The 25,010-nt window shown below is 49.7% G+C and overlaps 5 protein-coding genes and 2 non-coding genes across 7 annotated transcripts; 1 reads left to right on the forward strand and 6 right to left on the reverse strand.

The window, feature by feature from the left end:
- Window positions 1-3,237: 3,237 nt before the first annotated feature.
- On the reverse strand, window positions 3,238-5,723 carry PV09_01017 (uncharacterized protein). Its single transcript, XM_016353853.1, has 2 exons — window positions 4,649-5,723; window positions 3,238-4,592 (listed from the first exon to the last, which is right to left on the reverse strand). The coding sequence occupies exons 1-2, from the start codon at window positions 5,235-5,237 to the stop codon at window positions 3,871-3,873; spliced, it is 1,311 nt and encodes a 436-aa protein (XP_016217948.1). The 5' UTR covers window positions 5,238-5,723; the 3' UTR covers window positions 3,238-3,870.
- A 5,293-nt stretch (window positions 5,724-11,016) lies between these two features.
- Window positions 11,017-11,094, reverse strand: PV09_01018. The gene has a single exon. It is a non-coding gene; the product is annotated as a tRNA-Asp (tRNA).
- Window positions 11,095-11,209: 115 nt separating this feature from the next.
- On the reverse strand, window positions 11,210-11,287 carry PV09_01019. The gene has a single exon. It is a non-coding gene; the product is annotated as a tRNA-Asp (tRNA).
- Window positions 11,288-12,363: 1,076 nt separating this feature from the next.
- On the reverse strand, window positions 12,364-13,993 carry PV09_01020 (uncharacterized protein). Its single transcript, XM_016353854.1, has one exon. It carries the CDS (start codon window positions 13,851-13,853, stop codon window positions 12,429-12,431), a length of 1,425 nt encoding a protein of 474 aa, XP_016217949.1. The 5' UTR covers window positions 13,854-13,993; the 3' UTR covers window positions 12,364-12,428.
- Window positions 13,994-14,099: 106 nt separating this feature from the next.
- PV09_01021 (uncharacterized protein) lies at window positions 14,100-16,691 on the forward strand. Its single transcript, XM_016353855.1, has 3 exons — window positions 14,100-14,215; window positions 14,344-15,796; window positions 15,853-16,691. Exons 1-3 carry the CDS (start codon window positions 14,186-14,188, stop codon window positions 16,374-16,376), a joined length of 2,007 nt encoding a protein of 668 aa, XP_016217950.1. The 5' UTR covers window positions 14,100-14,185; the 3' UTR covers window positions 16,377-16,691.
- On the reverse strand, window positions 16,558-21,444 carry PV09_01022 (uncharacterized protein). The gene is made up of 2 exons (XM_016353856.1): window positions 17,422-21,444; window positions 16,558-17,363 (listed from the first exon to the last, which is right to left on the reverse strand). The coding sequence occupies exons 1-2, from the start codon at window positions 21,222-21,224 to the stop codon at window positions 16,670-16,672; spliced, it is 4,497 nt and encodes a 1,498-aa protein (XP_016217951.1). The 5' UTR covers window positions 21,225-21,444; the 3' UTR covers window positions 16,558-16,669.
- Window positions 21,445-22,230: 786 nt separating this feature from the next.
- PV09_01023 (uncharacterized protein) lies at window positions 22,231-24,582 on the reverse strand. Its single transcript, XM_016353857.1, has 2 exons — window positions 24,226-24,582; window positions 22,231-24,155 (listed from the first exon to the last, which is right to left on the reverse strand). The coding sequence occupies exons 1-2, from the start codon at window positions 24,392-24,394 to the stop codon at window positions 22,387-22,389; spliced, it is 1,938 nt and encodes a 645-aa protein (XP_016217952.1). The 5' UTR covers window positions 24,395-24,582; the 3' UTR covers window positions 22,231-22,386.
- Between the last annotated feature and the right edge of the window lie 428 nt (window positions 24,583-25,010).

Raw genomic sequence — 25,010 nt, forward strand, 5'->3', positions numbered from 1 at the left:
ATGGCATCGTGCATTAGAACCTACGGAAACAAGGACAGACTCAATCTCTCGAACCCACAAGACGGGTGGGGGTTGCAACATTGTAGTCCATGACATACTGGACCTTGTAGGTGCGGTAGCAAATTGACGTGTGTATACGTATGTACGTATGTATGCATGCATGTATGCATGTTTGTGTGTGTGCTTTAGTGTATGTGAAATGAAATAAGAACCGCAAATGCGTTGACTTCACTTGAGATGATCGAATATCAGTCCGTCAAGCCTGAAAACAAGCCAACTGGGGACATCTGATAACACGCTAAAATGCGCTGTATCGGTTCAAGTCACTCCGCTCGCAAAGAACGTCCGCGTAGCTTCGAAGAGCAGCAGCCCGGGAGGTTGCCTACCCAAACATTTTTGCCTCGCCCATCCGTTCCCACGCAACCTCCACGGCGAAACAGTCGCCTGAGCAAGTGCCGGGTCTTGTCCAGCGCAATCCAGGCTTGTTGCGCATGGCTGGCCCGCGGCAAGCTGTGTTTTGCTGCCTACCCTTTCTATCCTACGCTACGGCGAAAAGGAAGCAGGCGGCTGGAAAGTTTGAAAGAGCCGGTCAGCGATTCGACAGCGAGCCTGATCTTTGCTCGATCAAGAGGACATCGACTTCGTTGCCGGTGCAGGATCATAGCCCTCCGCCGTCACTTTTGTCAGGCAACAGCCATTTCCAACACGGCGGCAAAAGCGAAGCCCTGGTCTCTTGTTTGCAGCCGAATCAGCTCCTGAACGCGCAACGAGACGAAGACGGCACGAGCAGAAGGAAAGGGGGGAAGAAAAAGAAACCCATAAAGACTAAACCGATGTTTGGAGATTTGGTCATGTAGAGCTGATAAAAAGCTACGCCGCGATTGCAGTGCATGGTGATGGACTTTGAGAAGCGTGTATCTCTACTAGCATGCTCCACCACGATGGGGGAATGGAGGAAGGAGCCAAGTCAGCAGGAGTTCCGAATCTGTGATAGACTGGAGAAGACGTTTGGCCAGATGCTACACAAGATCATTGTTTACAGAGCAGATGGAGCCAGCTTCTAACTCTCTTGCACGACTGAACATAACCTTCGCGACATGCGGAAATGGTAAGTTACTGTCTACGTAAGGCTCGAAGTCACGTGCGTGGAATGTAACCTACTTGCAGAAGCAGACTCTGCTCGCTGCGTAGGCTGCGCGAAGGCGATGGGTGGGGGGAGTGAATTGCGTTCTTGAGCTGCGCAAACGAGAGTGCAGCCTTGCACAAGGAGGAGCGAAAAGCCAGACGAGCAAAAAAAAAACAACGCTAGGCAGAAAAGGCCGGCCGATGAGATGAGCATCTCGCTTCTGCCCTTTCTCAGCCGTGAGAGGGAGGAGTTGTGCTTTGTACATGGTCAAGTGCAACCGAGATGGACGAGACGAGCGCAAAACGCACGGAGACGTATGCAGGACGGCGGACACGGCTGCATGGCGCGTATACGTTGGTACAACGCTTGTCGAGGGCCGATGACAAAATCGCATGGAAAGCCACATGTACACATGGCAATGGCGCTCTCTACCAACACGCGCGAAGCTTAGTTAGCCAGATGAATGATTTGCCGACTTTGCCGTTCTGAGAATGGAGACGAATGTAGTCTTGTCATTCGGACACGGCCGCAGCCGTGCTTTTTTCTTTTTTTTTTTGGTACCTCATCACTCGTCAAGGCGCATCAACGCTTGCCCAGACACGTCTTGGTCGATGAGAGGGAGAGACACGGAGAGTAACATCAGGCTGCTCCGTATCGAAAATAAAATGCCTGTGCCCGCTTTAGAGAGAGAGAGAGAGAGAGAGAGAGAGTGTGTGTGTGTGTGTGTGGGTGCGACCGTTCAGCCTACGGCTCGCGTCGGCCTTTTTGTCACACACGCACACACACACGACACAGACGTGAGCCGGCAGCCTGAAATCTCACCTTTTACGAAGCAAGGCGCCAGTCGGCCTCCACCAGCTTTGGTGGAGAAGCTTCGCCATGGACCATGTCAAGATGTCTTCAAAACACTGTCATTCGTCCCGGCTAAAGAAGCTGTTATCACAGGAGAGAGGGGGCCCAGAAGGTTTTGCGTTGGGGCGAGACTCGCGGAACGTTCCGGCAGCTCTCGTCCAGGATGAAATATTTATTTTAAAAAAAAATTTTTTTTATCTTAGATCATGGCGCCCGGAGAGACTGCGCAGACGGACCTAGGCCGGGCAGAGGCAAAAGGCCAAACGTGCAAAGAACGCGAAAGCAAAGAAAAAGCGACCAAGACGCACCCGAGATGGACGCTCGGAAAGAAATCCTTGGCGGGCCCATCAAGATCTCGAAGGGATGCGCAGAAACTGGACGAGAGAGAGGACAGGCTGGTTTGTTCCGTGGTGGGGGGATGGGCAAAGTGTGCGCGAACTGAGGGGCTGTGCCCAACGCTGCCGTGCTCTTTCGCAGTGGCCCAGCTGCTGGCAATAGAGACTCGAGACTAATGCACCGGCTACGTCGACGGGCAAGCTGATTCGATCATGCATTCCAATGCTGCTGGGCCTGACGGAGAGTGAGCAGCGCTGTCTCATGCAAAGGATGTGGTCATCTGATACCCGGCCCCCGGCAAACAAAGCCCAGCCCTTCACCTCGTACCTGGCTCGATAAGGCCATAGACGGTCCCGCAAAAAGGCTGCAGACACTACATGCACACGTCCGTATTGGCGAATGCGTCGGGGGCGAAAGGAGGGTTTCACGTTGGTGGTGTGTGTGTGTGTGTGTGTGCGTGTGAGTGGATGAGCGGTTGCCTGCACAACAATCGGAAGCCCCCAGTTGGCCCGGCTTGCCTTCAACACCAGGCCCCAAAGAACGGCCGACTCTCCGCCTGCTAATTGGCTGCCTTGAACGTGCCCGTGGGCTGGGCTATCCTTCTCTGCGCGCTCATCGCTGCCACTCTTTTCTCAGGCCCTCGTGCAGATCCTGTTTCGCTTCGTCAAGATCGTGAACGAGCGGGGCGCAAGTCATGGCCATGCTGCCAGCCCACTTCTTCGGATGGCAAGTCAGCAAGCAGATACGCAATCCGACTTGGAGCCAATGGCGTGGCAAAGTCGCGCGTGGCAAACATCCCCAGCCCTTTCAACCTCAAGAAGGTACTCGACCTGCTCGATCAGCACAGTATCCGAACCCGTCGCTGCCAAGGAGCAAAACGATCAGACTGTACACGGCGATTCCTAAAGAAGGGCACTGTTCGATTGACTGCCGTACCGAACGGCTATCGTACATCTCACGTATATTTGTTTTCTTTCCTGCGCAGGTGCGCCGACGCAGGAATATGTCGTATGTGTTTCTACTATACAAGAATGTATAGATTTTGTGCCAAACCAAAAAAAAAGTATTCTGTGAGCTTGGGGTTTTCCTCCCGCTCTGGTATCTTTGAGAAGTGACTGTTTGGAAAAATCGGCCTTTTGGTTCGAAAAAAAGAAAATCCCCCCTTTTGGTACTCGCAGCGGAAAATTCGCTCCGGTTTGGACGCCTTCAACAATGCAATGAACCCTCCCCGAATGGCCAGACCTATTCTGCGTCCTCGAACTTCAATCTTGAAGAAATAAGAAAGGTACGTGCCAAGCCCTGGTGCCGCCCCATAGAGCGAGACAAAGCTCCAGACAAGAAACGGCATTACAATCGAGTACGTCTACAATGTACACCATCTTCCACGCACGCCATCTAGAGGTAAACTTCCGCTGTGCTGCAGCGTGAACTCAAAACAAATGTTCCGCCGTAATCTTCATCCCAATCGTGAATCTTTGTATGATAAAAGAAACCGGAAAAGAAAAAGAAAAAACACATTCAAGAAAAGGATCGGGGCCATTGCTGGGTAGTGTCGTCTAGTAGACTTGAAGGTGAGGCATAGGAATGTGTTGGAAAGACTGAAGGTAATTGGCCACCCGGTGGAGATGAGATGGCAACGTATACCAGCCACTAGGCGACGATGTAACGTATTGTTGTGGAATCACAACCTTCGTATTCGTAATGTGCTGAAACGATGACGTTGACGACGCTGACGACGTGGACGACGCATCGGAAAAGACTGAAGCACAATCCGAATCCGAGCTCCCGTTGGAGAGCTGCGAGAGCCTGGGAGAAAGCTGTCCAGCAGTCTGTTCAGGCATCGGTGCAACGACAGGACCTGGCACTTGGGGAATGGCCTGGACGGTCTCCTGCTGTGGACATGCAGCGCACACGCCCTGATCGTTGACGAACTCCACGGCATTGTAGGGAGCGGGGTGTACCTGATGTGTTGATGGCGTCGTGGTGAATCGCTCACAAGCCAGGATCATTTCTTTCAACTCCCGGATAGTTGCACGTTTGCTTGGATCCACTTCGAAAACCCTGTTCAAAACGGCGGACAGTTCAGGACTAATGGGAAGAATTGACCTAAGGAAATCCCGATCCCGCATGTAGGCTCTGAATGTGGAATCCTCGTAACAGGCGCGCTTCCAAGGGTTTCTCCCGCAGGTGAGGTTCACAAGAATCACGCCCAACGACCAGACGTCGTTTGGTGCTGATGCATAGCTTGCGTATGGTTTTGGTACCTGTTGCTGGCATTCTATGGCTGGTCAGCACAAGATAATCAGCACGGCTGTGAATGGATCGCTTCCATACCTGGTGACATGTAGAACGTCGAGCCACAGCCGTAGTCCGAAGTTATGCGCTCGGTGGTCGCGAGGCCAAAGTCTGCTAACTTGACAGTCATGCCTTCATTGGTGACCAGGACATTCTCCGGCTTCAGATCGCGGTGGTAGATCCCAATGGAATGGCAATACTCGACGGCCTCAAGGATTTGAAGGAAAATGGACTTGGCCAAGATGTCATTACCAACGTACCTTCCCTGCTCTGTGATGTTGGAAAACAGATCACCTTCAGGGCAGTATTCAAGGACGACGTAGGTGCAATCCGGGGTTTGGAAGATTTTGTACAACGAGAGCACATTGGGATGGAAGCTAGCCTGGTAATGGAGTTGTATCTCCCGCTGTTGAAAACGTTGCTGACGGGGTTCTAATCCGATCTTGGTCAGGGCCTTGACAGCGTACTGAGTGTTGGTTTGAAGGTCGACGGCAGTGTACACCACGCCGTACGCACCTACACCCAGAACACTAGTGAGCTGCAGTCGGCCCGCCAGGACGTGGCCCAAACGGTCCTCCGGATTGCAATGACCATCTTGGGTAGGGGACGCCGGAGGAGTGGGGTACATGCTTGAGATGGAAAGAGAAAACCCGGCAGGAACGCGGATCAAGTGGTCCTTGAGAGACTACCAATTAACAAGACATCCGTGGGAGAGAAGATGTACGCCGTCCTGGGTAGGCGAGAAGGATTTTGCTCTCGGACAGAAAAAAATAGGCAAGGCGGGGGGGGCCAACAACCAAGTCGCTCGAAAGGAGTGAGGGTCAAACTTGACGTTGGCGGAGTAGTACAAAAGTGGTCGGGCAAGAGAGGACGAAGAAGTGTAAAAGAGGAAGACGGTTTGCGAGGAGGAGAGAAGATTAAGAAGGATTTGGCTGTAGAGAATGAACGGGTAGAGGTGGAGGTGGACGGGTGGGAGGGAGGTCGTTCGCAAGGCGGACTGTGTGATAGGTGAGGTCGAGATGGAGGTGCTTGTGGCAGGAAAGGCTGATGATGTATGTATATTAAAGTGAGGCGACTGGGTTCCGTCGAAGAGAGCTGCACGCCTTCACGCTTGGACCAGAAATAGGCAGGATCAGGCTCGATGGCCACCTAATGCACGAGTGCTGGGGCACCATGACGATTGAAGGACGCGGGCAGTCGTTGTGTGGCTCGACGCCAGACATTTGGCGGCAAAGGGTCATGCAACATCAGCCATGGTTGCTCCGTCCCCACCGCGGCCGGGATACGCCTTGAAGCAAGGCCTGTGCCAGCGGCGGGCGGCACCTGTGCTTGGCCGTTGACAAACTTTTTGGCTGCTCGACGCCCAGCGCGTCTTCCGACAGATCTGGCTCTCGTTTCGCTCTGGGTGGCCTGCCGCGCCTTGCCCAAGTCGGCCAAGTCGTTATGAGACAATTACTGTAGCTGCGGGCTGGTACGAGCAGCCATGAACAGGCCACCTGTTTTGTTCCAAAAAAGCTCTCACTCCTGCTGCTGGGCTGCCGCCACTGCTGGCGCTGGTGCTGCTGCTGCTGCTGCTGCTGCTGCTATGATTCTGATGCTGGCACTGCTGTTGCTGCCGCTGCTTCTGCTGCTCCTACCACCTAGTCGAAGTGGCTTTCCCATGTCCACGTCGTAGACGTCTAAAATTACGGCCGATCTGCTGGGAGCACACTATTGTTTCTAACGCTGGATCGCTTGCATGTCCGCTCGGCCTTGAGCGTCCTGTCATGTAGTCGTGGTGTAGCAGCCCCTCCAAGGCGAGGCTCGTCATCATGTGGGTTCACTCCGTCTGCTGTTTTGTACCATCGCCTACTGTTCGCCACCTGGTTCTGCCCTTCTGTGCCGTACCTGGCGCTGAAGAACCGGTGGCCCTCCCCCCCAGTGCTGGCGCAGAGATCGAGCCCTTGTGTTTCGGTCTGCCTGAATTAGGATCCTGACCGGACACGTTTGGGGGAGAAAGGTGCGACCTTGTTACGGGCGCCACTCTCTTTGCCAGCCGTTCTGCTGCTGTTGCTGCTGCTGCAGCACTCTTGTTGCTTGAGCTCCACGCCCGACGGACCTTTGTCCAGGAGCGGAGCAGGAAGGCCACGCACACAAGATGTCACTGCTCGGGTTTGCCATGGGTGAGTGTGGATCCATTCGCTGCTGAAAATCCAAACGGCGCTAGAAGATCGTCTCGAAGCCACTGGAACGCCGGCCTCCGAAAGCATGACGCCTACGGTAGCAAAAAAACGTGAGATGCAGATCTTGCGAGTTTTTGATGCGTTGACCTCCTATGCGGCCAAAGCCGCCCGCAGCCCAAGCGCTGCATCGGCCATCCCAAGGCCCAGCGCAGCGCACCGCAGCAGCAACAAAAGTCCGCGCGGTCACTAGCACTGATGGCTAATCTTGGGAGGGATGGGTACTGCCGCTGCCCACGGACCGGGTGGCCAGCTGGGTGGAGATGCTTTTGTGAATCACTCCTCTGCTGTCACCGAGTTTTGCCTTCACGAACCTCGTCTTTGATGAGGCAGCTGCACCACCCGTCGGTCAATTTTGGACGCCAGTTGGGGACGGATCCATGATTTTCGGAGCCCAAGCCCCCGATGGTTGGCAACGTGTGTCCGTCGCAGCTGATTTGTTTCTGGAAATTGGAGGTGTGCGTGTGAGATGGGCTGGATGGCCAGTCGACTCCACGATCGCTCTGCCTGATTGGCTGCTTGGTGATACCGCCCGCCTTTGACCGCTTCCAGTCTAGCATTGATTGTCCGCGCTGACGAGGTGGTGACACAAACCACGCCGTCAGCGACTGACGATCCTCAGGCAGCGCTTGTCTTCCCCTCCGGTCTCGAGGCGTCTCAAGTCATTTCCACCCATGTCACCGGGCTTTGCCCTCGCTCGCTCCTTTGCCGTGCAAGCCACATGGTTCAGCATGGAGAGAAAAAAAAAAGAAAAAAAAATCAAAACATTCCATTCTGCTAAACGTTCCTGCTTGTGGCGGTGATCGCATGACCATCACCTGGTTCGCACGCCGAAAGCCCGCCCTCTCCCCTGGCCAGTGAGGGCTGTTGTTCTGCTCCTGATTTCCTCGTCGTGCTCTTTATGCCATCGAGGGATTAAGGGGATGATCGAAGCAGGCATCAAATCGAGTCCAAGGCATTCTGATCGTTCTGCCATGTCAGCTTGCCCTCGTGCCCTACTCCACGCTCACGCTTATCCTCGTATAGTAGAGCATCTGTTGCTTGTACACAAATTCAGCTTCGGCTCGGGTGCAAGTGCAGATGCAAAGACGGCTCTCGAAGGAACATTTGACTTCTACTCTTGTTGTTGATCACATAGGACGCGCATTGATTTTTGACATCTCAGATCGCCGATGAACACCGCTGGGAGAGGGGCTGCATTTTTCTAAGTGCAAAACATCCCCGTTCTAGCTTGGGTAGATGTTTTGAGTGTTGCATTGGCGAACGAAAAACCCGCTCCGTTCTGCCGATGTCTTCTGCCTCAAGGTTGCTTGCAGCTGATGACGACGTCTTTGCCAATCTGCTTTGTCATGCACCGTTCGAGAGACGAAATTGGCTCCCGTGAGGATCATTCTCACGGTGTTTCCAGTGCTGCGGTTCGGGAGCCGTTGGGTGATTCGGCTTCCTCAGCTCTAATCAGAATAGGTCGCGATGCCTGCCTGTTCAGGAGTAAGCGAAGCGCCAGCCTTTCTTTGCGCAGATTTTCATATACCTCCCCTAGGCTTTTGCTAGGTCGTTGCTTCAAAGCAGGCAGTAGTACGCCTGCATTCTCACTACTAATAGACCAAGCAGCCGTAGTCATGAATCAACGCCCTCTCACAAGTTAGAGTGCTTATCGATATGCTGGTCTAACGACAGCCTCGATCCGTTCGCTAAGCAACGATCTCCGGCTCAGCGTCCAATAACAAGCGTCCGTTTCTCTACCTTCAATGTCCATTTCAGGGGCCAATTATTTGCCAGGCCAATCTCAAGCAAATGGAGCAGGCCCGCACCTGCGCGTACCGCCCACCGCTCGTCATTGCGCATTCCTCTCCCTGGAGCGGAATAAAATAGCCCTCTCTTGAATCTAACCAAAGCGCTTGCTGTACCGCAATGCGAAAGCTCGCCAGTTGATCTTTATTCAACATCGCGGGTTTGTACGATGGCTGCAGAGCTGAACGATCCTGGTGTGCATGGTGGCTCTCGACTCTTATTCGCTCTCCATCGCCCCGACGATGTTTTCGGCTTAGCTGTCTCATCACACCGCTTCTCTTTGTTCTCTCCACAAAATAACGGCTCCTTGCATGGGCTAGCATGTGGTGCGTCCCCTCGATGATGCGTATTCACAGAATTACCACCCGGTCTCAAAGCGTCACGCTATTCACCAGCTGCTGGGCCAGGTCAAGATTGACATTGTTCCAGAGCCCAGCCGTGTCGCAAGCCTCGTTTTCTTCCTCGACGGCACACACGCGCTGGTGTTCGCCTGCAGAGCGCACGGCTTCTGGCGCGAGTGATCATTTCGGGCCCAAAAAAGCGAGGCTGTTGGGCCTCGCGGGTGACAGACGCTGTAAAATGTGTGACCTATTACAATGTTGCTATAGAAAGAGCATGGTCATGGATTTTCAACGTTGTGCAGCCAGCCCAACGTATGAAGGATATCCCTGTTTCAAAAGATCGGGCTGGTTTATTCTCCGTTCCTAACGTCGAAGGCCTTTGCCAGAATTGCTTTTTTTTTATGGTACTTCGCCTACGTGAAGTGTTTCGCTTGTCGGATTGTGCGATTGTCGACGATCTACTACTGATCGATGTACTTCAGTTGTGTAATTTTCTTTGATATCCGTTGGATGAAATGTCCCTCCTGGTTCGACCTGTGTTAGGTGCCATGAAAAGCTTTCGCATCAAATGACGAACACATTCGTAGTGCTCACGAGAGATCGTTGTGCAGAAGGCATGTCAGTGCCACGATCTGTTTAGCAACAGATTCTCCTTATGCTTCGTCAGAGTTGCAAAACGTGTGAACACCCTCCCCCCCCAAAAAAAAAAATTGGTTGGAACGTTGGGCGTTTCGATATTGCAAGCTCTATGTAATGCTAACCACGTCAATTCCCTGTCTTAGTTCCTCTCGTTCGATTCCCAAGGTCAATCCTGTTTCCGTTCACACTTGAACATCGCCTTACTCTGGTAAGGGTTCAAGACCTAACTAGCCTCACTACGTTCGACCCGTAGCGCCCACGTTTACACCATGCTTGTGGTCTTTTCTTAGTTGTGTAACTCGCTGGGCAAGGCGTAGCACCTCTCCATATAATAGACGCCAGGGTGCCTAATAGCATGCATGAGATAGCAAGTTTTCTCATGTGCGGCCTCGAATTCTCGGAATAAGCGCCAGGATCAGGTCACCAGCAAACGCCATACATGCTTTCAGGCCTTTTTTTTGAGAGGGAGAGATGCCCAATCTCTCCCTATGATTTCCGGAATGTTCGTTCTGCCCGGTCTACTCGATGGCTCGGAAATCTATTGACCATTGGGACGAGTCATCTTAACGGAGACCGTTGCCGATGCCATGTGGTTGCTTTGCCCGTTGATTCTCCGGAGCACATGGCTACACCCCGCAGCGGTAAAAGACTCCGTCTAGGAGATGAGACGCCTCTGAAAACTTTCTTAGCTCCGTCGATATGTAACGAAAAGCAAGTTGGCTCCGACCGTCTGGAAGCAGCGGCGCGAATGCAATACAACGCGGCAGCCTATCGCCTTTCATAGCATTACATGCTGGTGTTTCAACGCTTAGTGCTGAACACCTCTCTCTTCCTAGAGATCTGGTCGTGTTGATGCCAATCACACGAGGCGTCATGATTGCTCTCACAGGCGCCAATGTAATCTGCAAAACTTTTCAAATTGAGTGCTGCCGGATACAATGCCGAATGCCATGAATAGAATGAATTCGTTCTCGTATCTATGCAAGTTTAGTTGAAGCGCAGGAAATATACTTTTGGAATTATTAAACTGAGAGAAAATATTGACACCAGTCGAGTCATTGCTAGTGTTATTTTCGATAACAACTTCTAAAAGCTGTCGTTCAACGTCTAAACTAAAGGAATCTCCTCGCTATCGGCCAAATGTTTGAATAGTATTAGGAGTATCCATCTCATAACTTATATTCCTCCTGGGAATAAAAAAATTTATCGCATAGGAATTAAAATCACTTGCGCCAGCTTATCAATAGAACTTCACTAGCACGTCACGTAGGTGTACCTCATATGATTCATATTGTCTTCTTCACTTAAGAGTTCCATTTATTTAGTTGTTTGTTTTCGAAGTAAATTCTGTACACTGAGACCAATACGTTTCAAAAAAAAAGGTTGGGAAACAAAAAAAGAAGATTATGAAGTTGAACTCTCCCGCCGGGAATCGAACCCGGGCCGTCCGCGATCTGTTGACAAGCGGAAATCATAACCACTAGACTACGGAAGATGATCAGCTTTGCTGACCGTAGGATGCCTGGAACGTTGCATATATTTCTATATATACATAATATGCATCCCGACGAAGAAGAAAATGCGAAATTCAAAAATAGAAAAAAAGAAATCTCTCCCGCCGGGAATCGAACCCGGGCCGTCCGCGATTTGTTGACAAGCGGAAATCATAACCACTAGACTACGGAAGAAGATCAGCTGTGCTGACCGTAGTACGGTTGTGGAAGGAGCTTTGCATCTTTTATCTTATAATAGTTTTTGGAACAACCGGAAATCGCTATTCACAACCCTCTTTGGTGCACCTTTGTTTTGTAAAATCTTCTCGAATACCAACAGAGCTAGATCTTCCATAGAAATGTCCTTTTTTTTGTAAAAAAAAATTCCCTCGCAAGAAAAGTTTAAATTTAATATCGAAAGATTTCCAGTCCCAGATTGAGTATTCACTGGCAGTGATCATTGAATTGAACAAAGGGATCCTATTTCTCATAGCAGTCGCCTAGAAGATGAAAAAGTGGAGCACTGCAAAGGCTGAAGCTTACTCACTAGGGTTAGCGCAGTGCGTCGTGCACGTGCTTTTCCAAGCCGCATGCGCCTCTTCTTCCACATACAGCTTTCAGCAAGCCCGGAAGAGGTACGGTCCGTGGATAACAACATGAATGAATTTAGGTTGTACCGTAGGTATAAGCGTTGACAATAAAGGATACGAGGCTGAGTGTGCTGTGCCTGTTGAATTTGAGTAAAAATATTGCGGCGCATATAATTCTTAGTGTCCAAAGTTCTATGCTCTGAAATTCTCCTAATACTCTAGTGAATGTTAGGATCGTAAGCATGCATACAAGTTTATCTAAGCTAAAGACATAGACCCGCGGCTCGACTCTAGGCAAAAAAATAAAAAAAAACATACAGCAGCGCCGGATTCCCATGTGGTCACCCACCGTAGTACTAATGGGCCGATATGAGGCTTATATAAGAGTGAGCGGACGGGGACTCTAGTTTTCCTCATTCTATGACCGTATGTGAAAGATAAATCCGCTGTAATTAGTAAATGAAGAGCAGACAAATTCAAAATTCTGACTCTTCTTCAGGTGTCACAATTATAGCAGAGCTTCCTGCATTGGTTGTCAGAGAAAGAGCCGTGCTATTTTTTTTTTGGACATATCTCAAGATAATATTTGGGGATTAGTTTTAAATGCTAGTAATCTTCGAAAATTCGTCCTGCATGACGACAAATTAGGGCAATGATTAAAAGTGTAGATTTGTTTTTAATACCGTTTCAAATTATCTTGATATTCCTGATAGGCTAATATATCTATGCACGCTTCCCTGTTCCTGCTAATCCCTATCCACGGTCACCATACTCGAAATCTCCCATCTCACTTTGTCACTCTCTCCAGCAAGCCGCTTTTTAACTAGTCTCTCAATCTTATCCCTCACAGTTCGAACTTGTTCTCTCCCGCGAACACGAACTCTGAAATTCGCCATGCAAAGGCTGTAATGCACCTGCCATACACGAGCCTCATCAACAGCCACAATATCACTATCTTCGCCCAGTTCCGCAACTAGGTCTTTGATCTCGTTATCGTCGCGTGCCGGGAAACTCATGAGAAGCACGCGACCGATGTTGTAGGCGAGACGAGAGCCAATTAAGATCATGGACAGCGCAATTGTCAAAGATAGGATCGTGTCAAACAATGATGATGTTTTATTTGTGAACATTGGCAGAAGTAGTAAAAGAGAAGCACAGGATAGAGTGAGAAGATGAGAGGGATTTTGGAGCGCGTAAGGAAGCCAGGATGGTTGTGTAGAAGGCCGAATGAACCGCCCGATGCGCGAATGGTTGCCAAGAGTTGCGGCAGAAATCAAGGTGGAAAGAATAGCGGAAAGAGCCGCGACATCGATGTTGTAAGGGTGGATGAGCGTGTCGATATGGGCGTGATGTGCAACGTGGCCGCCGGTGTTCTCAAGACTGTGAGTGAGGCCATGTGATACAAGGTCTAAGCCCATAAAAAGGAGCACTATACTCATGGCTAGACCAGCGACAAGTTCGCTGCGTTCTAGGCCGAAAGGGTTACGTAGACTGCTCCGCGTCCAAACCTCGAAATTGCGACCCACATCCATGGCGTTGCACAGGATTGCACTGAAGGCATCGAAGAATAGTAGATGTGAGAGGGCAGTCATAGACATCGAATCATGCGCTTTCCACTGGACGTAGCCCGCAATCAGAAATTGAAGAATGCAAAACACCCACCTGCCCCTCTGCTGACTTGTCATGCTCGTCCTAAACTCCTTGAATGTTGGGATGGGCAAATTCGTCGGTAATTGCAGCGGTAGGCGTGGCGTCGGAGATAGTATAATTTGATGGGAAATACTTGATCTAGCATACTTGTGTCCTCTTCGTCTTCCCAGTTCCGCGCTCTTCGTAGCAGCCAGCGACGCTGCAGGTGACCGGCCAACAGTATATTGCTGGGGCGTGAAATTGAATGGCTGCCTGTCAGCCTCTGAGTTTGTGCTTGCTGCCTGATCATTGTCGCGCATTCCAAACGAGGGATTGTTCGGCGAAAGATAGCTGCTGTGATGGGGAGAGCCAGGATTCGCATTTTTGGTAGGTAGGAAGGGGGGGAAGTGAGCCGACATGGGAGATAGTGTATCACGACTGTAGGTCGTCTCGTCGAGCTCCAGCGCCTTGTTTACCATTGGAGATGTTGTAGTCGCATCGTCCTCCGCAAATTCGAAGGTTGGCAGGTTAGACGAAGCCATAATTCCTGTGTGCTGATCTTCGCAATGGCACCACGGTAAGCACAGTGCTCAAACTGTGCTTCCGGTCAGAAGTGAGCCATTCTCCACCTGCGGGCTTTGTCATCGCGTATGAGGTGCGTATCCTCTGTGTACGGTGATACAGCTCTGGCACGGTGGTTGGGCGATGCCGCATCAGGCTAGCGCCATCGAGCCTGTCGCGCCTCGCGCTTTCCCTGGCAGTAACTTGAACAGAGGTCAGTAGCGACCGTGAGAGTGTGCGCGCAAACAGCGGAGCCTGTCGATAGTCATTTCGTGTATTGCAGCGATCGCAGCTGCATCTAGGATTGGGTGCCATGCCGTTGTTCAAGGATGATCAGATTCTGGTGAGTCAGTCATGCGAGCCTCAAGACGACGAACTCTCGCGTTTGTGTGAATATGCACATGTGCAGAGGTCTCAAGCATTTCTTACCAGGTGCTGCCTCGTGAAATGTGCGGCTACTGACTGATCCAGATCTTTGCGCCAGGATCGCAGACGACCCTCGCACAGCTTGGTATCCCAGAATCGCTCACGCCGGCCCAATTGCGCATCCGGTCCCGCATGTTTAGAGGTGAACAGCCAGACAAGTGGGAGCCATTTAAAGTCCGTGAAAGAGAGCCAAGTGCAGCAAATGGTGCCAAACAAGAAGACGCAGATGCAAATGGCGCACAGAGCAACGAGACTGAGTACTACGAGGACCAGGAGACCGAGGAGGGTGCAGTGTGGCCTATAAAGCAGGGCAGGATAGTGGACTGGGGCTGTTTCTTCGCCCTGTTCGAGTATGTGTACAGTCGTCTGAGCCCAGGACTACACACGCCAATATGTATGGTGGGGCAAGCTTGTTGGACGGTCAAGGATCAACAAAAGATCACGCAATATATCTTTGAAAAATTCAGACCACCAGCATTCAACATCGTCGACGCCGCGTTGTGCTCCTTATACGCGCATAGCAACACCCCAAACGCATGTGTGGTGGATATTGGCTACGAGAAGGCGGACGTGACTGCCATAGTTGACTACAACATACATGTTGCTGGACGGCAAATAGCAGTGCCGGATTGCGGTGGAGATGCTTTTACTGAGCGGCTGTTCGAGCTGCTGAAGAACAAGAAATGGACTAGAGAGATGTGTGAGCAGCTGAAGAAGAGTCCTATTTGCGAGATTCTACCACCCGGCGTGCCGCTGCCTGGAACAGCGGAGGCGGCGCAACAAGAAACTGCTAGCGCAAATCCAGCGGCTGCTGCCTCAACTGGCGCAATAGGATTAGGACCTGGGAACAGGGACGGTGTTGGTGTACTGGGTGAGCCAGCGCTTGGGTCGGGAGCTGGAACACAAGTTGGCGATGAGCAAAAAGAGAATGGTGAGGATGAGGGCGTTTTGGACATTGCGAAGATCGTTGGCACGGGCAACACTAAAGACTTTATCGCACAAAAGGAGAAGGAAAAGTCAGAGAAACAAGCAATAAAGAAGGGTCAGAAGCAGGACGCAGCAGCGCAGGCACAACAAGCAAAAACAGCCAAAATGCTTAATCGTGATCGCGTAACCGCTTCATTCATCTACTCGGACTATGCGTTCCTCGACGCGATAAAAAACAAGAACATGAGCGCCGACGAGATGGCGCGTGCTCATGCCGCTGTCGACGAGGGAGCCAAGCAGACACAGGCCGAGAAACAAGCTGCTGCAGAACAAGCCGGCGATGCAATGGACACTGATGCTCCTAAAGCGGGCATATCGTCACTTATCCACACCAAGGCACCTCGGCGAGAGATCGAAGTTGGCGTGGAACGTTTCCAAGCTGCCAGTGGTGGTGTCGTGGACAGAATAGCGGATACCATCCACAGGACCATAAGTTCTGTTAACGAAGTGGCCAAACGAAGCGAGCTCTGGGACAATCTTATCGTAGTTGGCAATGGCGCTAAGATACGCGGTATGTTTACGTTTCCACTTTCTTTTGATGCTTGCTAATTTTATTCGCGAGCAAAGGTTTCCGGGAAGCACTTTTGAGCACAATTCAATCCCGGTATATCATATCTCCCTCTTCCGCTACTATATTTACGTCCGAGCTTCCCTCAAACCTGACAACTCCGATGGGGACTGGTGCTCAAACCCCACAGCCAGGACAAGGACCGTCACATCCTCCACTAGGCCCATCGGGTGGAGGAAATCCCCTTCTTCTTGCTGCCACGACACAACATCTTAATCCGCACGCCATAGCACAACAACAGCACCTAGGTACATCAACTCCAGGTGGCCCAGGTTCTTCCACAGGTGGAGCAGGCAATGTGCACAGCAGCCACGGGCAAACTCCCACCAGCGTTAAGTACGCTCGCGTAGGCGATTATTTTCCAGAGTGGAAGGAAGTAGGCTACAATGAGGCCTACTTCCTAGGCGCCCAGGTCTTATGCCGTGTCATCTTTGTGACCGACGCAGCGCAGACGAAGTGCTTTATGACGAGGACGGACTACAACGAATTGGGTCCGAACGGAATTGGGGAGTTTGCGTTGTAGGATCTTTCCAATTGAGAATCGATCAAAATGGCTGCGCGCATATGGAAACGTGTTTGACTAATCCATGATTCAAGGTGTGGCTGGAATGAAATTGCTCGCTCGCATTCGCTTGAGCTGGGAATGAGTAGGGAACTGGCGTTGAGAAACAGGCTGTGGAATGTATAACACACTCAAAGATCATGGATACTGTAAGTAAGCAGCGCTTTCTAAAGAACAGAGACTGGGAAAAGTAAATCGAATGAAATATCCTTCTCAGCGGCTACCTATGAGTTATATAACCTTGTAGCATTAATCTAGATGCTTGCTCTTCTTGCTCTCATGGTTCGTCTCAAATCTCCTTTGCTTCCATCTTCCAGCTCCGTATTCAGCATTGGTAACACTCCCTGTTCCTTCAAATTTTTGCAAAACTCTACGCCGTAGTCATATCCGACCTTGTAAATCTCATCGAACTGATTGAAAGCCAGCGTGCCAAAGGGGTCAATTGCCGGCCTCAAGTAATGACACCCCGGCATTGTCTTCGCGCGCTCAAGCGCATCGACGCTGCTTACATACGCAAGACGGGACTGGATTTCTGCTAAGGTGGGCGGATTCGGGGTGCTGGAGAATGGGTTCCATCGGTTCCAAACAGACCAGAATCCCGAAAGCGAATCGCCGTATTGCTGGGGAGTGTCGTCGTATAAGGACCCGACATCAACGGCGAAGATAACGTCGGCACCGAGGGACTTCATTTGCATTACCGTAAGGTTGTCAACATAGCCGCCATCAAGAAGCATTGAGCCTTCGTCGCAGAGTGGTGGAAGAAGACCCGCGAGTGACATCGAAGCTCGGACATAGCGCCAAGCGTAGCCACTGGTATGGTACTCAACGCGAGATTTTGATATATTAGTCGTATTACAGTAGAACGGAAGCCAAAAGTCTTCAATGAGGTAGTCTCCAAAGGTCTTGAAGATACCGCGGTTGAATTCGTGGCCGGTGGTATAAGAGGCGCTGTAAAAGTCTATTTAGCATGCATCTTAAATGGTAATTGTCAAATGATGAAACTTACGAAGGATACGTTAAATCAAGAGCAAACCGCCAAATGCTACCCATTCGACCTGCAAAGCGTTTGGTGCGACCATACATAGGTACAATGCCCGCGTCCCAGGCATAAAGTGCGCCGACGAATGCCCCTATTGATGTCCCGCCAACCATATCAATTGGAACGCCAGCTTCCTCCAGAGCTCGTATGACACCAACGTGCGCGATTCCACGAGCACCGCCACCTCCTAACACGAGTCCGACAGATTTTCCACACAATCTTCGTGCTAGTCGGTGGAAATCGCTTTTAAATGGAGTTTCAGCTGAGTATAACGGAGTCTGGCGTACTTTTCGACTCGTATATTTCTGTATTTCCGCCTGTATGATCTGGACTCTTTGCTTGATGGCCGTACCGAACCTCCGACCACTTGGCGGATGTAAAGGTTCTGGAGCTGCTCTAAAGGTCATTTGTACATGGTGATGGCCACCGTTGATCCAGACCCGGTTGCGTAACCATTTCCTCGTTAGACCTGGAGGACATAATCGCTCCGAATGAATTAGGACGAGCTCTCGTCTGGCGGTAGTTTTCGTAGTGAGCAGTAAGCGCTCGTATTCTCCAACTGATGTCGAACCATCTGCTACTGCAACGAGCAGAATGCAGTCGCTTTGAACTATGCATGTTTGCGTCCACGGCGATTGTACATTCGTATCAGCGACATAGAGCACCATTCCAAATTTGTCCTCGAGGTCTGCGAGGTATTGTTGCAGCTTGAGCTTTCCCATTTTCGAGAATGCGTGGCGGCCAAGGTGGTTAAGGATAGCGGACTGATTCAAGGATGCAACTGATGTTCCAATTTGGGTCAGCGCATTCGTAAGTCGGCTGGCGAACTCGACGACAGGAACTCCTGAGGTAACGGGTAAAATGCAAATTGTCCGTAAATTTGCAGTAGAGGATGGATTGCCCGTAACAAAATTTGTGGGTGATTTTTCACTGTGCATATGTTGAGAGCTTTCCATCAACACCCGCATACGTTTCGCAAGGATTCGTGACATCTTCATGGTGATCCCAGGATGTTCCTGAGCTAGGCTGTTGAAAAGCATCTTAGGAAGCTTCGCAAGCTCGGTGTCACGAATTGCATGCAAGGAGCCAGGGCGTGTAGTCTCGGTCAAAACCTCAAGCTCACCCACACTGTCACCTTGACCATACTCCCCAAGCACATTGAGAGTCTTATCTGGCTTTTCCTGTATGGCGCGAAGCCGCCCATTCAATATGATAAAAATCGAGTCGCTTTGATCACCCTGGTTGTAAATTTTTTGGCCGGCGTTGACCTGTATATATTCAAGCGCAAAGTCGATATGCAAAATTGTACGATCCAGAACTGCAGTGAGTCTTTTTGCAAGTGTAAGAAGAATAATAGGGAAGCGGTCGACGAGACGATCCAGGGATGCACGTGGTAAGAATCCAACAACCACATCGCTCTTAGCTGTGATATCCACAAATGAACGGTAGGAAGAAACAGCTGGTAAATATCCGGCAATAGCGCCTGGTTTGACGAGAGTCAATGTGTGTCTATGCCGCTTTGTGTTGACATTGGCTCTGCTCCTGCTTCGAGTATTTGTGTTTGGTCTTCTCGAAAATTCCGTTGGTTTGCCACCTGCACCCTTTAGGCTATCAAGACTTACTGAAGATGCTGCAGTCCCAAGAATGTTGGCTTGTTGGCCCTCCTCTTCTGTCGTCATGCTTACTTCAAGGAAGCCGTCGAGTACATAATAGAGACCAGGGAGACGCTCCTCTTGCTCAACCAGTACAGAGCCTTTCTGGAAATAAACAATTTCAACCTCGTTGACCATATCCTCAAGAATATTCTGCGTGGGAGTAAGTCCGTAAGCAGAATTCGACTCGGACGCTAATGACACCGAATCGCCATCGACTGAAACGTCATTACCGCTTATCATCTGGAATGCACTGCCAAAGACAGCCTTATTTCGCCGAGAATCAAATGAAACCAGTCTTGGTGATTGCTCGATCGTTGGTGTTGGTGCAGTAAACATGTTATCCTTGCTTAGACCAATTGCATTGCACATATTTTCAAGAATTGTTTGTCTGAAAAGATCATCCTCGTCGACAGAATTCTGACGCTCTAATTGCTTAGGCCTTGGATCAAAATGACCTTTGTCGAGTGGAGATCGCACTAATCGACGCAAAGATGGACCAGGAGTTTGTAACGGCTGCGAGAATGAGGCTCGGTGTGCTGTACTGCCAGTGAGGAGGTCTCCTGCACTTATTCCACCCCTTTCTGCTTCAGGTGAGGTCCGGCGTTCGGATGATTTCCAGGCATCAGGCGAATGCAATCTCCTAGATCGACTTTCTGCGAGCCGAACCTGCAAAGTTGCTTCTCGTCGTAATGTACTGCTTGAGCGTCGTCTTCGACCAGCGCCCGGATTATGCAAAGCTATTCCTTTTAACCTTTCTTCAGGCTTCGTTCGCTCTTTTTCTTGTTCGAATTTTTCCTTGAGCCTCCCCAGTGGGGCATCCCGAAGGTAACCAGGAAGGTCACAGTGGGCAAATTTGTCAATAAGTCTTTCTGTCTTTAAAATCTCGTGCGTGAGACTCAAATAATGGTGGCCGGTTACTAAGGTGACGCGATAGAAGCGTGATAAGATGACTTGAATGATCTGCGCAGTAGCTTTTGGGTAAATGCGCGTTAGGCGGCGAAATGCAATTGCAGGAATGATGGCGATCGTGGAATCTTCAGCTGCACGGGCGACGATGTCAGGATGTGCTGATGGCTGATCTGAACCCCTTCGAGAGTGGTTATTTCCGTGCTGAGTATGCTTTGTCTCAGGCATGTTAAGATCAAGGCTAAGCGGTGGAACTTTAGGCAGTCGACCGCCTGCCGTGGGGCTTGTAGCGCTGGCCACTGATTGACGGTGCGAGCCTGGATTTGGATGTTCTTGACCCATCCGCAAAGGACTGTCTAGAATCGTCAAACTGTCAGGTGTCACGAAGCTTCCGTCAATGTGGACAGAGGTTGTGCGATGTTTCTGAGGAGTTTGAGGGCCGAAGTAATCAGAATCTGGCTTTTCTGTGTGCTTGAGCTTGACGTCTTCAGTAAAAAGCGACAGGATGCTGAAGAGCGAAGACAAAGGGGCACCATTTTTGACTTCGGACAGTAGTTGATACCCCTGGTGGCCCTCTCCATTATGCGCCTCCTCATCTTCAGAGCCATCATAGCGATCCCCTGGCCCCGCATTCTTCGAATGAACAAAGACCTGCACGTTTCCTTCTACAACCATGCAGAACCCTTTCTCTTCATCAAGCGATAGGGTCTCGCCAGCGACGAGCTTCCTCGTGTGCATCGTACGCGTGAGTTCATGGAAGACATGGCGGTCTAGGTAGCCAAAGACCTTGATTGCGCTCATGAATTCATCTAAATAATTCGAAAGCCCGGGCTTTGCTTCGTCATCTTGTTGCTCGGGGAATAACTCAACCTCAGGTTCTTTCCTTGGAGGTTCTGCAGGAAGCCGTGCATAAGTATGATACCTGTATCTGATGAAGTAACTCAGAGTAGACACGAACGCCACAACGATGAACGCTATGGTGCTGAAGTTAACTGTCACAGTCAGACTGTATGATAGTATCGTGTAGATCCACGTCGGTATGGTGATTGTCGCCAAGGTAATTAATGAAAGCAATACGCTGGGTACAACTTTGACGATCGACAGTATGACCCATCCCAACAACCCGAATGTTGATGTCCCAGACGGAGGAGGCGACTGAACCATCAAGGTGGCTGCAGCCACAGTTCCATTTGTTCTAGAGGTTGACATGACGATTTATTTTCTTCGACAGCTTCATTTACTTGCGGTCTGGCTATTGGTCAGAATCGATTTCGGCATAAGGCCTGTACATGAGATTCAGATGCACGGCTTAAAAGTACACCATGCATACATTCCGGACATCCGTCACTGAATAAGAGAGTGAGTGAGTTAGCTATTGGAACGCAAAAGCTGACAAACTATCAAAAAGGACGTGCAACAAAGCTGCTCTGGATGGCAAGGAACCAATAGTACGTTATGCACGTGTCTGCGCAATTTAACTGTAAATCAACCGCGGTAGTGCCTTAGGCGATGAGGTAGCAATGACGAAGCACATGGACTTCTACTGCATACTCCAGACTTCTTTTGGCTTCCATGGCGGAGACAAGTTCTCAAAAGCGGTTACAATTTTTTACATTAAGTCTAAGTAATTGACACCCTGTACAAGGTGCTTGATGTATGCTTGCATGAGGGAAGCTATCCCTATTAAAGCAGCTACCGTGCAGAGCATTATGAAGTTGTGATACGCAAAGTAAGAAAACTTCCAAATTCCCTAGCTATAGTTGACAGATAGTTATTAGATATAAGTACATAGGATAAGGAACTTCATTTATCGCTCCTTCATCTGTTTCAATATCTCTAATCTATATCACTATTCTGGTCTTGTCCTTAAGGAACGTTTTTCTATTCTGGAGAGGCGAATCCAGCGGATTCCGTTCACAAGCTATATTTGGCTTTGTTCGGTTCTAGTGGCTGGTTGAAGGAAATTTGATTCTTCGAAAACTTTGAGATACTATTCGACTATCTAGGTATCAAAATTATGGGAACAAGTGATAAGGCATCATCTTGGTTACATAGTTCGAGCAGGATCCATACTCGCACGCGCCCAAAAAAAGTGCGACATTACGACGTCCAGTTATTTGTTATCATTTCATTCCCAGATAAAATGGCTGCGTTGTCATTGACGGTACGCATACCTTCGAATACGGTAATGGAACGGTGTGCTAGCTATTGCGCTGTGAACACTCTTCGGAGTTGAACAAATGAGGCATGACATTGCGAACAGTTTTGGATCTTTCTATGGATCTCTAGGTGATAGTAAAAGTTTATTCACAGTTTGTTAGACCATGGCCCACTAGGGACATAAATTGCCACCAGTGCAAGCACACATTTATCATTCCTCTTCACTTTCGTCCATCAACTCATAGAACAGTAGATAGACTTCCTTTTGTTGACTCAATACCTCGCTGGTCTTGCTTTCCTTGACCTTTTCATCACTAATACGCCACCATCTGTTGTTACTCGAACTTTTTTTACGTTTTTTGGTGGACTGAGATGCATGCGATGCACTGCTTTTTCTTGCTGCTGGCGCTGAATCGAAATTCAAAGAAGGTACTTGTTCCTCATTGGGCTTGGTATTTGTGTTCGATTCGGTGAATGCAGTAGTCGAGTCTCGCGGCGCAGAAGTTGGCGGTCGAGATTTCCGCCGCAGAGATCCAGATAAACTGAACGAAGAGCGAGACGAAAGCGATGAGGTTGAGGGGCTAGGATGTAAAGGCGACGATAGATCTGAGGGTGCTACAGCGTAGTCCGTCTGTGGCTTGGGTGATAGCGGTGATTTACCACTTAGGCCGGCTAGCTTCTTACCATTGATTGCTGTAAGACGAGGACTCGCAACAGTACTGAGGCTAGGGCTTCCACTACGACTATATGCTCCTTCAGCGCCAAAGGAATGCGGCGTGCTGAAAGGTGTGGTGGTGACCTGTCGTCGAAATGTTTCGTAATGACCACTATTGTGCCCTCCCTTATGACTAACGACGCAGAGCAAACGATATCTTTTTTGGTCGACAATGCTTCCCAAAGGTAAAATTTCCGGAAAAGAGACTTTGGCCATGTTCTTCGACGAGTAATGCGTTTCAAAAATGGATCGGGAGAGGTGAATAGCCAAGACCTTGGGAAAGTGGGCAATGCGCATATGTTTTTTGATGGTTCTTTTTGGTGCAAACTTCAAGTCTGGAAGCTGGACACCCTCAGGCGGCTTCTCTGGGTCGTCTTCAATAGCCTTTTCAATTTTTTCAATTTCAGCCTCTAGGTCTTGTCGCATGGGGGAATCCAACGTCGAATGCAGCTGTCCCTTTTTGAACACTAAGGCATGTTCGAGTCGACATTTGTCGCACTTATAACCTTCAATGACTTCGACTTTAAGCATCCCATCGAAGCACTGATTTAGGGTTGTGGAATTCTTCTGTGGGACATGAAGGGTAAGTGTAACGAAGTTCGAGATTGAGCTTTTGGGCTTGAATCCGCACGTCTGACACTCGATATGAGACTCAATTTTGCCTTCTAGTGGAAATCCGTCTTCCTCTTCTTGAGGGTTAACATATTTTAGAGTCTGTGCAACTTGGTCATCGTCTGATGGAGATTCCGATCCTGATGGCCTTTCTGACTCTGCCACAGTATTTTCAGCATCTGCTAAGCACTTTGTTGTCTTTTGGCTATCTGCATCTTTGCCATGAATCTGCAAATCAGCCAGAGTCAATTCCTGAGCATGTTTCCGTGCCTTTGCACCAGCGTGATATTCGTCGCAGATTCGCTCTGCGACCACCTGAAGGAATTCTTGTGCGTCTTGCTGCTGCCGGCTAATTCTTGTTTGAAAAGCTTTTTCTAAAGCGACCACGAATGGCTGTGCGGAGATAGTCTTCTTGTATATTGGTCGTTCATTGAGATTATCGAGTATATCCTTCAGCGCTTGAGTAACAATGCCCGCTCTTAATCCCTGTAACCGCAATAACTTGGTCTCTGATAATCCAGAGTCCAGATCCTCATCTGTCACCTTATATATCTCCTCCCCATCGAGCCTCCGTCGATGCGTTTCGCGAATAAGGTATTTGCGGAGGTGTGGAAGACCAGCAAGAGCTTGGAGAACAGAATTGATAAAACAATCTTCACTATGATATCAGCTACTGCATCCTCAAGGCAACCGTCTCAATCCAGATAGAAGAGACATGCATACCGTTCGCGGGGTTGAATAATCCGACAGCAGGTCTCCGTGAGCTGGGCTTAATGTTTGCACTCTCGTTGCCGTCAAGAAGGAATGTGGGACCAAAGACGTAAACGAGAGTGATAGCAGCAAGCGAGGCTCCAGCTGCATATGTCGCAATGGTAAGAGGTTTGTCTGGCATGAAAACTGCTTGGCCTTCGAAAGTTCCGGTTCCGTCCCAACCGAAAGTGGTGTCCAAAGATTCTGTGCAAAAGTCTAAGATTGGACACGCGAGCTGAGTGGTCTGCGAGGAAATACTACAAACATTGCAATAAAATAATGCTCAATTGGACTGATGTTCTGTGCAGAATCCTGATGCCTTCATGTTCACGACATGGCTAGGACAAGCGTGCGCTGCCGAGCGCCATTTCCGCTCGCGGAGACCAAGTCTGCGGTAAGTTATCATAACATCCGAATTTGATCATCAAATCCCTTCGTCCCACAGATTCTGGACGTGAAGTCTACGAGTTTGCTATTGCAGTGCCAGCAATTGTTCAAATGCAATTTTCCATACACTCATAAACCACATGCATACTGCAGGACCATGAACGAGGGTCGAACTGTCTACTCAGGTGATTGAAAAGTGCATGGCCATCTCTTCAAGAGCTCGATAACACAGTGGAGCTTATCATGGTATAACAGCGGCCGGCTTTAGCAGATTATCAATCCACACATCTGATGATTGCTGTAAATAGGATTTTTTTTGTTCGATGTTGCGATGCACATGGGTCCAAATGAATTGAATGTTCAATTTTCCC

This window comes from Verruconis gallopava, assembly GCF_000836295.1.
Source record: "Verruconis gallopava strain CBS 43764 unplaced genomic scaffold supercont1.3, whole genome shotgun sequence".
NCBI lineage: Eukaryota > Fungi > Ascomycota > Dothideomycetes > Venturiales > Sympoventuriaceae > Verruconis > Verruconis gallopava.

Excerpts from the sequence above, each read along its gene's own strand:
- PV09_01021 (XM_016353855.1), top strand. The coding sequence starts at position 14,186 with ATGCCGTTGTTCAAGGATGATCAGATTCTG. Across the intron at positions 14,216-14,343 it reads TCAAGGATGATCAGATTCTG|ATCTTTGCGCCAGGATCGCA; the intron begins GTGAGTCAGTCA and ends TGACTGATCCAG. Across the intron at positions 15,797-15,852 it reads CAATGGCGCTAAGATACGCG|GTTTCCGGGAAGCACTTTTG; the intron begins GTATGTTTACGT and ends TCGCGAGCAAAG.
- PV09_01017 (XM_016353853.1), bottom strand. The coding sequence starts at position 5,237 with ATGTACCCCACTCCTCCGGCGTCCCCTACCCAAGATGGTCATTGCAAT. Across the intron at positions 4,593-4,648 it reads GACGTTCTACATGTCACCAG|AATGCCAGCAACAGGTACCA; the intron begins GTATGGAAGCGA and ends GACCAGCCATAG.
- PV09_01022 (XM_016353856.1), bottom strand. The coding sequence starts at position 21,224 with ATGTCAACCTCTAGAACAAATGGAACTGTGGCTGCAGCCACCTTGATG. Across the intron at positions 17,364-17,421 it reads CTTGATTTAACGTATCCTTC|CGCCTCTTATACCACCGGCC; the intron begins GTAAGTTTCATC and ends AGACTTTTACAG.
- PV09_01020 (XM_016353854.1), bottom strand. The coding sequence starts at position 13,853 with ATGGCTTCGTCTAACCTGCCAACCTTCGAATTTGCGGAGGACGATGCG.
- PV09_01023 (XM_016353857.1), bottom strand. The coding sequence starts at position 24,394 with ATGCCAGACAAACCTCTTACCATTGCGACATATGCAGCTGGAGCCTCG. Across the intron at positions 24,156-24,225 it reads ATTATTCAACCCCGCGAACG|ATTGTTTTATCAATTCTGTT; the intron begins GTATGCATGTCT and ends ATCATAGTGAAG.